This window comes from Coenobita brevimanus, chromosome 6, assembly GCF_032717465.1.
Source record: "Coenobita brevimanus isolate Jiangsu-jjx chromosome 6, ASM3271746v2, whole genome shotgun sequence".
Lineage (NCBI taxonomy): Eukaryota > Metazoa > Arthropoda > Malacostraca > Decapoda > Coenobitidae > Coenobita > Coenobita brevimanus.
In genome coordinates, this window is record NC_136959.1 from 57,314,761 (window position 1) to 57,328,318 (window position 13,558).

Sequence of the window (13,558 nt, forward strand, 5' to 3'; positions counted from 1 at the left end):
TTTTGTTTGTTCTTATGTGTATGTGTGAAAGAGAGAGGACTGATACAAACAATAATGTATTCCATTATCGCTTTCATAGCTGGTGGCCCTGAACAATGCCTTACTGTACTGGTGTCAGTGACATTGAGTTAGGGTGAGCTATAAAAAACTACGAGCAATTATGGGAAGGGAATGAGGGTCACTGGTGTGTTTACACGACACTACTCAACCACCTCAAGCAGTCTGGTGTTCACAGTTCACTTCGTCCCAGATGTTTTCAGCCGATGTTTACATGCTGATTTAACATGCATCCTATTTTTATTAATTCTTACACGAATCATAGCAAATCACAGGATGGGTTTAGGGGAAAAAAATAATAGTAATAAAAAAAAAGCCAGGTGTGCCTGACGAGTCTTTTCACATATGTAAGAAAAAGAAATTGATTTTAGAACTTTGAAAAAATGGTCCCAAGGCCGACCACGGGAGCACGCAAATATCTGAACCCCCAGCCATTAACCCCTACACCGCGGGCATGTTTACCGATGTTTTGCGTGTGCCGCGGGGTTATTCGGGCTCCGACAGACTCTCAAAAAATATTTGCCAAAAATCAGTTATTAGTCCTAGAATATTAAAATTATATATGCTTATGGCACATACCTTCAGCTTTCTCCTGGAATGCTTGTTGAGCCTTCGTCAGTTACCGTAGGACTTGTGGAGACCTCTGAAGTTGGGTAACGAAGTCTCCACTTTACAGTTCCCGACAACCCGTAATATGATTACCACAGCCAGATATAAACACTATAAATACTACTCTATGATTTTCAAGTAGTTTGGGATCCATACTCCAAAAAAAAAACCACTGTGAAAGCAATGAAAATTATGAGCACGTCTGACCGCCGCACTTCCGCTAGTTCGCTCTTGGTACTCTGTCATTTATTATTCATAAAACCCCTCACACTTTATATTTCTATAACTACATAACACTTATATATATCTACAGTCTTTATCCATAAGTTTCCTTCAGTAGTATTAGTTTATTGCCACTGTAGGGATTCAATTTCTTTCAGTAAAATATGTAGCATTCACTTTCTCATCCTGTATACTGGCATTGAGAGTGAATGTCACTTTCATCTTCACTCTCATAACTCATAGTATTCAGACATGCTATAGTGAAATCACTTTCATTACTCCTAGGGTATATACTCGTATTCTTATAATACTACTCATTTACATTTCTATTTACGTTCTCTATTTTATTTACGTTATTTACATTTCTATTTTATTTACACTGTGTTATGCACTGTCACTTGAAGCAACTTATAAAACTATTTTCCATTGTTCACGTATATTTACATTCATTACTTTCACTTGCTGTTTACACATTATTTACACATTATTTACAATTCCACTTGCACTGTTTTACTCAATAGAAAGATCGTAGTCACTCTTTTATCAATTGTCAGCCCTTTACCTCTTTCCACACGAGGTTTAGTAGGGGGTAAAGGTCACAGGGCCCTTGCATGGGGGTGAAAAAAGGCCCTGAAGTCAGCAAGAGGATGAGCCGTACCTCCTCTTCGGAATCTGAGAGAGAACTGCTAGGAGGGCCGGCCCAGGTTGAGAGGCCTACTTGAGGTTTATTCAGCACTACCAACGTAGCTCTTGAAACAGCTAAGCCTAGCACTGATATGATTGGCAGGAAATCTAGACAATACATTATAAATTTGGTAGTTCCAGGTGAATGTAAATATCACTTAGGCTTCTCCCTTCCCTCCTTACATGTATATTTATTATGAAAATAGATTAGAGGCCTACTTAGGAGATATATAATCAGAGCTACCAATGTTAAATCTTGAAACAGCTTTGTGTAGCACTGATATGATTGGCAGGAAATCTAGACTATCTATCTGTCTATCTATTGCCAGACGCCTCAATCCCGTTTGGGGTGGCCACAAACAAATCGCCTCCAAGTCGCCCTGTCCCCCGCCATTTCACTCCCCTGCTCCCAACTCACACCCCCCTCTCTCATATACCTCTCCACCCCATCTCTCCACCTCATCCTCGGCCTCCCCCTCCCTCTTTCCCCCTCCACCTCACTCACATACACTCTCTTCGTCAGTCTTTGACCCTCCATCCTCTCCACATGGCCAAACCACCTCAGTGTGTTCCTCATAACGCTTCCTATCACATCCACATCAACACCACAACGCTCCTTTATATCCTCATTCGTCAGCCTGTCTCTCCATGTGACTCCACAGGCTCCTCTTAAATAACTCATTTCCACGGCTCTCACTCTTGACTTGTGTCCTTCCAACAACGTCCAAGCTTCACTTCCGTATGTTAGAGTTGGTATCACAATACTGTCATGTAGTAACTTTTTCACTTCCATGCTCACTTCCCTGTTTCTTATCACTGCTTTCAAAGAACCAGCAACCTTTCTTCCCTGCTGTACCCTTTCAAGCACTTCACCCTCCAAACCTCCATCCTTACTCATCACACTACCCAAGTACTTAAACGTACTCACATTTTCCAATTCCTCACCATCCAACCTCGCTGAACATTCACTGACTTCACCTCTCTCAAAGACCATCACTTTACTCTTCCCTACATTCACCTTTAGATTCCGTTTCTTACACACTCTCTCAAACTCATCCACCAAGCCTTGCAGCTCCCCTTCGTCTTCACTCAACAACACGGTATCATCTGCAAACAACAGTACAGGGAGTTTCCAAACATTATCCTCTCTCACCAGGGCCACTCCAACATCCACTACCCTACCTTGTACCTATTTTATTACCCCATCCATGTACAGATTGAACAACCATGGAGACATGACTCATCCCTGTTTCAACCCAACCTTCAAAGAGAAAAATTCACTTAGTTCACCATCCACACGCACTGCAGCCTTCGCACCATCGTACATACTCTTCACAGCATTCAACAACTCCCCTTCTACTCCATATATTCCCAACACTTTCTCGCTCTCTGCCACTCCCCCAGAGCAACCAATCAGTGAGTGTATGAGGCTTCCCTCTCGTGTTTACTCAGGCGTGAAATTATTACGTACTGGATTTTTACTCCATTTATAGTACATTACTGATGACAAGATGAGCTGTTGTTATTGAGCACGAAGGGGAGGGTGACAAGATGAGTTCATTACGTAGAGACAGTGAAGAGGTGGTGCTTATAAACTCTCATAAGTGACAGAAGTGTGTGGGAAAGTGGAAAAAGGTAGAAAGGAAGAGGAAGAGAGACACTGGTGAGATGTATACGTCTGAGAGGGGAAGATTAATGGCTGCAAAAAGTGTTGGTCCTGCTTGCTCATGTTACCGTAAGTGTTATGATGTGGTAGGGAGGGACATCATTGAAGAGATATTCAAAAATTATTGGGGTTTAGGGAATCATGATCTACAAACAGCATATTTAGCTAATTGTGCGTTATCCCAAGATGTGAAGAGAAAACCGCATTAAAGACAGGCTAAGCAAAGTTATGAGAATAATGCGGTACGTTGTGAAGAAAAACAACAAAGAAATAGAGGTTTGCCGCACTGCTTTCTTGAACATGCATGGTGTGACTGTCAAGAGGGTGAGAAATGCGATGGATAAGGCTATGAGTTCTGGTACAATAATTCCTGACCAAAGAGGAAGACATCAGCCAGGGAATAAGACAGAGGATTATAAGAAAGGCTTAGTGAAAGAACACATACGAACTTTGCGCACTGTTTCCAGTCACTACTCGAGGGCCAAGAGTCCTCACAGGAAATACCTGCCCCCTGGATTAAACAAGAAAGTGCTGTATGACATGTACAAAGAGTGGATGATTAATGAGGGGAAAGGACAGGAAAATGTGGTGAAATTTTGGCTTTATGAAAACATCTTTGATACAAACTTTAACATAGGTTTCGAGCCCCCCAAAAGTGATTCATGTAATAAGTGCGGTGAAATTGAAATGAAACATCGTGACCTTGACCCTGTGGCAGATGAGGAAGAGATTAGTGCCCTGAATGCTGAAAAAACTGTTCACAAGGGGAGGGCTAATGAGGGGCAGAGACTTCTGAAAGCTATAGCAGGTGAACCAAATAAGCCCCACATTGCTGTGATCTGCATGGACCTCCAGCAGACCCTTCCCACCCCCAAACTCTCAACTGGCCTGCAATACTATAAGCGGAAAATGTGGACTTATAACTTTGGTGTGCATAACATAAAAGAAAAGCAAGCAACTATGTATGTTTGGAATCAGAGTTTGGGTAATTGGGGATCCTGTGAAGTGGCTTCCTGTCTTAATCATTACGTGAACCATGTTCTTGACCCAAACATCACCAAGCTAGTAGTGTTTTCAGATAACTGCCCTGGACAAAATAAGAACAAGAATGTGATCTTGTCCTGCTTACACAATGTGTATTCTGGCCACTTCATTAATATCAAGCATTATTTCATGGTTCCAGGCCATTCTTACCTACCCTGTGATAGGGATTTTGGGATGATTGAAGTTAAGTTACGTCCAGTTCCTGTGTACACAACCAAGCATTACGTTGAACTAATTAAAAAGGCAAACAGAATTCATCCTTTCCAAGTAGTTGACATGAAAAGAGAGGATTTTAAGGACTATGATGCCTTACTAAGTAGTGTATCATGGGCTGGAATGAAGGATGCTGGCTTTCCTAATGCAAGGGTTTGCTGTACTCAGACTCATTCAAGGGAGGTTTTGAGATCCAAGAAGACTATGGTGGGCTGGTTTCTGTTAAAGTGTCTCTGGAGAAAAAGAAGGATAGGGGAAAACTCAATTTGGCAAACATCCAACTCCAACCCAATTACCCAGAACCAGTGCTTATCGCTAAGGAAAAACTTGCCGACCTGAAAACGCTCATGACCTATGTTCCCCCTGAGCACAGGCAGTTCTTTCGAGACCTTATTGACGAACAAGAAAGAGCACACACAAACGCAGCAAAGGAGTCAACAGGTGGAAGAAAGAAAAGAGGAGCGGGCAGGGGGCATGGCACCGAGGCAGAGTTGGATGTCGATCTCCTAGATAAGGACCCCACCATTCAACCCCCCACTGCCCCTCCTCAATTTACTTAAGCACTACACTTTTTTTTTTCTTGGAGTGTTATTATTTCAATCTATTATGCCAGAGGAAAAATAATAATATCTGTCTCACTGCAGATATTTGATTCACACATCCTCTGCCATTCCTAAAGCCATCCTGTTCATCACTCAGTAGGACTTCTGTTATCTCTCTTACTTTCTCCATAATAATTCTTCCATATACCTTCCCAACCACACTCAGTAAACTTATGCCATGATAATTCTTGCACTCACTTCACTCACATTCTACATGGCCATGCGAATCTGCCCATTTGGTTGGGGCCCTGTGCAGGTATTGGGCCCTCCGAGGCTCTCGGAAACAACTGCCACGATTAAGTGATTTTAGATAGGGGAATCTGGGGGACACTTAACTGAGCCAAAAACCCCGGTTATACGGTTACCACCCTGTGTAGCAAATGGTTTCCTCTGCACAGGAAACTGTTTTACTTGTCACTCAGTATAGAGACCATAAGGCATCCCTACATTGAGTGAGTGAATGATGGGCACTCCCATCCATCACAAAATATATATATATATATATATATATATGTCTACTGTATGTATATATTGTGACAAGTGATTCATGGACCCCCCCCCCCCGGAAATTAGAGGCTAAGACTCTTCAGAACCTGCCAGTAAAAAAAAGATATTGAGATGTTTGGACACCACAATTTAACAGACAGGCGTTAATAGGCAGTGAGTTACATACAATGACTAAGACAGTTCAGAGCTGACCAGGTGCCTGTATAAAAGACTGGTGGTTTCTTTAACCCAGAGCCGCCGGCTGACGTGTATAGCTAACACGATTTTGGGCCCAGAGCAACGTCGGTTGACGTGTATAGCCGCAAGCGACATCCCTCCACCCTTTGAACTTTAACTTATCCTTACTCATCGACTGGACCACCTAGAGGCGTGGGGATACTTTCATTTGAAAGAAGAGGAGTTGGTGATTCTTGTGTATCTTTAATTTTTTCTGTAGCTGTTATAGTTTGTCACATACTGGTTTGAAGTAAGGGTATTTTTTTCTGTGACAGATATCTTCCATAGGGAGGAGCGTGCAACATCGGAAAACCCCCGGCATGTAGGGGTTAAGTTGAACTAGGGAGTTGAACAGAAAAAGCGAGTGTGTTTCTACTGGGGTGCTGCGTGCCTCCTATAATAAGGTTGGGAATTCACAAGCAGGGTTCCCTGGTTTCTAGTATAAACAGGAGAATTAACAATTTATAGTGTTTTCATGGTTCTTATCCTGATAGAGGTACAAAGGCTCTGCACAGTGCAAGTGTTGGGTGGTCATCATCATAATTATCTGGACCTCCTTTCACACCTTAGGGCAGGGTGAGGAGTAGCATTGTCCAGACAGCCCAAATTTGCCCAGCCCCCTGGGCCATGCTTCCATTCAAGACTCAAGAATCCTGGCTCTATCTGATTTGCCGAAAACATTCACCATGTTCTGTAGCCTCACATAAATGTATCCGATAGAGTCAGTCTGGATGCTGCCATGTTAAAAAGGGGTGCCACATTGCTTATCATGCTCTTCTTCTCACAGTATTCATCCAGCCAACTAGATCTCATCAGTCCCCTAGCCCCACCGACATCCAAACCTCTCTTCCTCACACACTCATCCAGCATATTCCTCCACCTTCTCCTTGGCCTGCCTCGCCTCCCTCCTCCTTCAGATTCACTCAGATATATCTTTTTCACCACTCTGTTGTTATCCATTCTCTCCACCTGACCATACCATCTCAGTGTACTCTCTTCGATTCTGGTGTCCACAGACTTCCTCACTCCACATCTTTCATGAATCACATTATTTTGTATCCCATCCACTCTCTGTACTCCACATACATTCCTCAGCAGTCTCATCTCCACTGCTGTCACTCCTGACTTTTCATTTTCATGCCACACCATAGTCTCACATCCATATGCTAATGTTGACACTAACACGCCTTCATGTAAGCTTTGTCCAGCTGCAGCACTCAAGCCTCTGTTTCTTATCTAGGCCTTCATTGCATCAGCTACTTTCCTTCCTTGTGTCACTCTACTTTCCACTTATTTTTCACATTTTCCTCTCATTTCTATCACTACTCAAGTATTTGAACTCTCTAACCAATTCCAGTCTCTCTGCAATCACTGTAACATTGCACTGGGAGTCATCTTCTCTCTCAATAACCATCACTGCTATTTTCTACATTTACTCTCAGGGCACGACGCACACAGACATTGGGAAAACTCTGCTCTCTTCTACTAAGTTCTTGTCCAATATTTGCAAGCAGTATTGCATCATCAGCATACAACAAATTTGAGATATTCCATCCATCACCATTCATTACCAGCGCCATCCCCTTCACCATTACTTGTGTTTTTACTTCTCTCATCACCCTGTCCTTATATATATTGAACAGCCATGGGGACATCACACAACCTTGTCGCACACCCACACCAATTGTGAACCATTCACTTAGATACCCATTAACCCTTACACATGCTTCTCTACCATCATAAAAACTCTTGACGGCACCCAGCAGCTTATTGTCTACACGGCACAAGTGCAAAACCTTCCACTATCCTTCTCTGTCCACATTGTCATATGCTTTTTCCAGATCCATGAATGCCATAAACACCCTGTAGTCCTCACAAGCCTTCTCCACTATCTGTCTCATTGCATATGTTTGATCTACACATCCTCTGCCACTGCTAAAGCTACCCTGTTCATCACTCACATGGACATCTGATATCTCTCCGACTTTCTCTATAATAATTCTTCCATATACCTTCCCCACCACACTCAATAAACTTATCCCATGAAAACTCTTGCACTCACTTCGCTTACCTTTATTTTTGTACAGGGGTACAATCATAGCCTTTTTCCACTCTGCTGGCACAGTTTCACTCGTCCATGCCTTCTTACACATCTCAAACAAGTACTTCATTCCGCTTTCTCCACTACACCTAATCATCTCTGCATATGCCTCATCAACCCCAACTGCTTTCCCATTTTCAGCTGCTTCACTCTTCACCTGTGCGAGTGTCTCGTTTCCTGGTACTGCATTCCTCTGCACACCCCCAAAACCAATCATGTTTACAGTGGCTCTGCTGTCTCTGTTTCCATTCATCAATCTTTCAAGATATTCTTTCCATCTGGTCCTTACTTCATCCCCATGGGTTAATAATTTACCACCTACTTCTCTTACACTTTCACATTTCTTTCCACTGTCACTTCTACATTTCCACACCTCTTTCCAGAATAACTTCCTATTTTCAGAGTTGTTTGCATTCATTTTTTTTTCCTAGATCATACCTCTTTCTTTTTCCTCTTCACTACTCTCTTTACATGTTTCTTGCTCGATATATTAATTATTATTTCATCTGAATCCCTGTCCTGTAGGCACTCTAGCCACTTCTTCCTCTTTTCCTCCACTGCTCTCTTAACTTCTTCGTCCCATCATGCCGTACCTTCTTCTTTGTTGTTACTCTTGCCACACAATACACTGCTTTAGCATTCCTAACTAAGCAATCCCTATATGCATTCCACAGGCTGTCCAGATCCATTTAATTCCAATTCCCTGATTCTAACTCCTCCCCTACTTTGATGTTGGGTGGTATAGTTGCAATATCCCGTCACCTCCAGGATATTTTTCGTTATCATCATCATAACGCAACATCTCGTCTTTAAGTGAAAGGGCATAGTTATCATTCAGCAGGATATAAATGAGAAAGAAAACATAACAATTTTCTCCCCCAAACATTGCTGTGGGATTACTGGGCTGCTTGCAGTATTAGCTCTAAATGAGTCATTATATCCCTACTCCAGTACACAGACAAGGAGCAGAAATAGATAGTATTATTATTCGCAGGTGGTGCTACCTCTACCAGGCTACAATGTGGAGTTCCCCAGAAATGAGATCAAGGATTGGTATGCTGAGTTACTTGAGGCTGATGGTCTGAGTTTTGCTTCACTTAAGCATGAAGTCAAGTAAGTTTCTGAGATTGTTTGTCAACCTTTTATTATATCTTTGACATCATACTAAGTCCTTCTGTCCAATATAATTTTCTTCAAATCATTCATGTTGCTTCCGGAATATTTAACTCAGTTTAGCTACCAACGCCGGGCCATTTTTAATGCAGTCGTCACCTCACTATGGGCAGTTTACTGGAAATTGCTTGTTTTCATACCTAAATGTCTCGGAAAATATAGTACTTAGGAAAACCAATTCCTCATCATCATTCGTACTTCCATTCCCACCCAAAAGCAGGGTGAGGAGTAGCAATGTCCAGACAGCCCAAATTTGCCCAGTCCAATGGGCTATGCTTCCATTCATTCTCCGTTCAAGCCCCCAGAATCCTGGCTGTATCTTATACACCAAAAACATTTGCCAGCTACTGTACCTTCATATGAACATATTTGATAGAGTCAGTCTGGATGCTGTCATGTTAAAAAGGGGTGCCAGATCCCTGATCATGTGCTTCTTCTCCCAATATTCATCCAGCCAGCTCAATCTCGTCAGTCCCCCAGCCTCATCGACTTCCAAACCTCTTTTCCTCACACACTCATCCATCATATCCCTCCACCTTCTCCATGGCCTACCTTGCCTCCTCCCTCCTACAAATTAGCTCAGATATACCATTTTCACCACTATATTGTCATCCATTCTCCCCACATGACCATACCAGATTCGTTTGGAGTGATAGGATGAGCGCGCGATTTTGACCATTTAGTACAGGGTCAGATGGACATTTTAGCTCTGGTTGTGGGTTACAGACTTCTTCCTGCTCACAGCTTGAGCCCAGCGGCCACAATACCAAATGTTTCGACATGTCAGCTGGCCGGCCGAAGTTCTTGGGCACTAACGTTCGGATAATGAACATCCGAATAATTGAGGGATCACTGTAATTGTTGTTACCACACATTGAAACAAGATGTCATTGAAAAAGATGCCATTCATTAAAAATAATATGAAACTTTCGGATAATGAACATCCAGATAATTGAGGGATCACTGTAATTGGTGTTACTAAACGTTGAAACAAGATATCATTGAAAAAGATGCCATTAATTAAAAAATAATATGAAACTTTCAGTTATTGAGTGTATTCAAATACAAACATGAGTAAAAATAAAAAAGTGGGAAACCAGGGCTTGGTGTTGTCCCATGATATTCCTTGTCCGAGGTCGAATGGTTGACAGGCATACCCTCAGGTCCTTCAGTGTTTGAAGCCACGACCTGTTCTTGTTTTTCATTGTGTTCATCTAAACTCCTGCGGCACACCTACGGATGCTTCGCAGCACGGTGGTTGAAAATCACTGCTGTAGAGTATAAAACAATCCAACATTAAAAGAAAACGGCTGATAAGAGAGAATGGACAAAAACCTTAAAATTCCTGAATTTGAAGGATGTAGAGGAAAGAAAGAACATGAGGCAGCGCAGAGATGTAATACAGTAGTATAGTTCTTTGGAAGTGGATGTGTTTAGTTTATCACGAACCCATTCTTAAAATGTTATTGGTGGTTGTCATTGTTTAACAGCGTGCAAGAAAATCCTAAGGTGGTAACCTTCGATATGATGGGTGCCAAGCAGACAAATAGCACTTTGATTTTTATATTATTTAGTGGATAGTGCTTTTCTGTTTTGAAACCTTTCTTCGAGCATTATGTCCATTGCAATGATTTATTTGTTATACATGATGTGAGCAAAGGGAGTTATACTGTATCTGGAGAGAGGAGGGGGAGGCAGAGCGATTGAGGGAGAATCAGGTGTACCAACCCTTCCCACATATTTACGGCTTCTGTGCCAGTGATAGTTGCAGAGGGTATCGAAGCAGGGGGTGCCGATATTTGTTTTTGTGGGTGTTCATAAAAGTGGAATGGTTCTGCCTGTCAGATATTTGTGAAACGCATCTAAAAACAAGTAAACAAATGATTAAAAAACTGTGGAAAAGGTTTTATGATTGAAGCCGAGAAAATAGAAGGGTTGATTGTCAAAAGAATGGCTGCATGGTCCATCTCACTTGGCACTGTTAATAGTTTTTTTAGTAATCCTTTTTCCTGTTTCTGGATTGTACCCACCTTATTGATTAGTAGGCAGTAGGGTTGGTATGGTGATTATGATGACACTTTAGATGACAATAGTATACTCAGTAAAACTATACCCCACTTGTCTTTGTGGAAATGGTCATTTTTTGCAACAGGTCTGCATAGAGCAGATCATGTGGTTTTCCATTTATCCAGCAGTAATTATGCTTGTTTTTCAGAGCTTATGCAGCCAGAGGGGTGTATAGAAGGATGGTCATTGTTCCCACCAGTGTAGATGTGAAAATCTGTTTTTACAAAGATGCTACCAAGCCTCTCCTGCAGTCTGATATGGATAAACTATGGAATGTAAAGGTGGATGAGAATCTACTGAAAGGTAATCATATTTGTATTTTACAAGAATAGATTATTATTCTGCAATGTTTTTCATTAGAAAATCTGGCTTTATATATATATATATATATATATATTTATATACACACACACACACACACACAGCATTTGGATAATATTTGCTCTTATGACAATTATTTTTGTACCCTTATAGATGGTCCAAATAAGGCTGCTATTGTGGAGCTGACACTGCCATCATCCTCATACGTCTCTGTGGCTCTGCGGGAGGTGCTCAAGAGAGACACTTCTTGGCAGGTAAGAAGGATTTGTACATGTGTTTGGATATTGTTGTAAATGTTCATGCATGGTTTAATCTGTTATGTATCTAATATTTATGGGTGTTGTTGCACCCCTTTTTAAACTTGGTAGTTAGCAGATTGGTGTTGTTGCACCCCTTTTTAAACTTGGTAGTTAGCAGATTGCTAGTATCTGGCTGTTGTGTTTGAAGTTCATATATAAAGAAAAATAATGTGAAGAAAAAAAGAAAAAAAAGTATGTATGAGATGGTTAAACCCGTGATATAGGTCCGGGATTTTGAGATGGTTAAACTTGTGAGGTAGAGCCAGGATTTAGAGGATTTGAATGGTGTGTGAATGAGTATGTGGGCCATTCCACTGAGCTTGCTGTGTAGATAGTTCTACCACTTTCATACCACCTCACTCCTTGTTCTATAGATCTTAACTGGTAAGAAAAAAATGTTAGGATGATGATGTAGCTGGAAAACTATTCTGTATTTTATGGTTATCATATATTCTTGCTTGTAAAATTTAGTATCGTGGTAGGTGGGGGCTCTCACCATCCACTCACTCGATGTAGTGCTGCTTTGGGTGTCTGCCCTTTCCTCTCTTCCTTCTCTCTTCTTCTGTCATTCTTACCTTCATTCTTCCCTCTTCCTTTTGCTTATGGGTGACTTTACACTCCCTCTTCTGTCTTTCTTTCCTTCATTCTTTCCTTTAACTTCTGCTTACCCTATGGGTGGCTCTACACTGAGTGACAAGCCAAATGGTTTCCTGTACACCAGGAAACCATTTACTCTGCTGGATGGTAACCATATAACCAAATTATGGTGCTTAGTGCTCAGTGGGTAATTAAGGTGCCTCAATCAGATTGAGCCTGTGTAGGTTCATATCCAAAGGGTGGTTAGGATTTATTGCTTATGTAATGCCTCACAGGAATGAGCGAGGCTGGTCATTCTCATGTTAAATGTCAGGACCAATTTGCCTCACCCCGGGCACCCACGCTTCTTATGAGGTAGCTTAGGATTAGATGATGGATGGATAAATTTAGTATCCTTTATGACAGAGTATCCCTTGGCTTGTTATTGTATTTTGGAAGTACAGTATTGGGTATAGAGTAGAGGAACAAGCAAACTATACATCATCTGAATTTGGATAATTATGTTTAATACCTGTTTTATCTCTGTATAAGGAGTGAAGGTGTAGCATATTTCTTTGGCCATTTACATGATTCATATGAATTTGAAGCAAGGCATAGTATTGCAGTGTCAGAAGGGTCCTTTGAATTCAAATTCTCTTTATTGTGATATTGTCCCATCCATCCATTGCCAGACACCATAATCCCGCAAAGGGGGGCCATTTGACACTGAGTTAGTTGTTTTACAGGGAGGGGCACCAACCCACTTGTTGACATGTAGGGAGCTCGTATGGTTTGATTATATGGTTACCACTCAGCGTTGTAAATGGTTTCTTGGCTTACAGGAAACCATTTGGCTTGTCACTCAATGTAAAGCCACCTGTAAAGGAAAGAAAAGGAATAAGAAGTGACAGGAATGATAGAAGAAATAGGAAGAGAGGAGAGCAGGCACAGAAAAATAATAATAAAAGCTAAGGAAGTAGGCAGCACTACATCGTGAGTGGATGATGGTCGCCACCACCTACGACAATGTGATGTTGTACTCCCTTTTAATAAATACATTGATTGCATAAGATGGATAGAATAAAAAACAGAAATTTATTAGCAGGATTAGGAAGTTCATTGATATAAGATGGGAGAGTGTGTGCTTAGATAGTGTGGTGTCATTAGAGATAAGGGATATGACGTGGCTGACAAAAAGAGT

The 13,558-nt window shown here is 41.5% G+C and overlaps 2 protein-coding genes across 6 annotated transcripts in view; one reads left to right on the forward strand and one right to left on the reverse strand.

The window, feature by feature from the left end:
• LOC145399827 (pseudouridylate synthase 7 homolog) overlaps window positions 1-13,558 on the forward strand; it is a 135,597-nt gene that overhangs the window by 118,069 nt on the left and 3,970 nt on the right. For both annotated transcript variants that reach the window (XM_080272393.1, XM_080272402.1), the window contains exons 13-15: window positions 8,916-9,034; window positions 11,310-11,464; window positions 11,636-11,736. In XM_080272393.1, the coding sequence (XP_080128519.1) occupies window positions 8,916-9,034; window positions 11,310-11,464; window positions 11,636-11,736 (375 nt within the window). The remainder of the gene's footprint in view (window positions 1-8,915; window positions 9,035-11,309; window positions 11,465-11,635; window positions 11,737-13,558) is intronic.
• The window catches only part of Fkbp39 (FK506-binding protein 39kD), a 113,749-nt gene continuing 110,249 nt past the window's right edge, over window positions 10,059-13,558 (reverse strand). For all 4 annotated transcript variants that reach the window (XM_080272439.1, XM_080272435.1, XM_080272427.1 and 1 more), the window contains one exon: window positions 10,059-10,365. The gene's annotated coding sequence lies outside the window, so the exon portion shown is untranslated. The remainder of the gene's footprint in view (window positions 10,366-13,558) is intronic.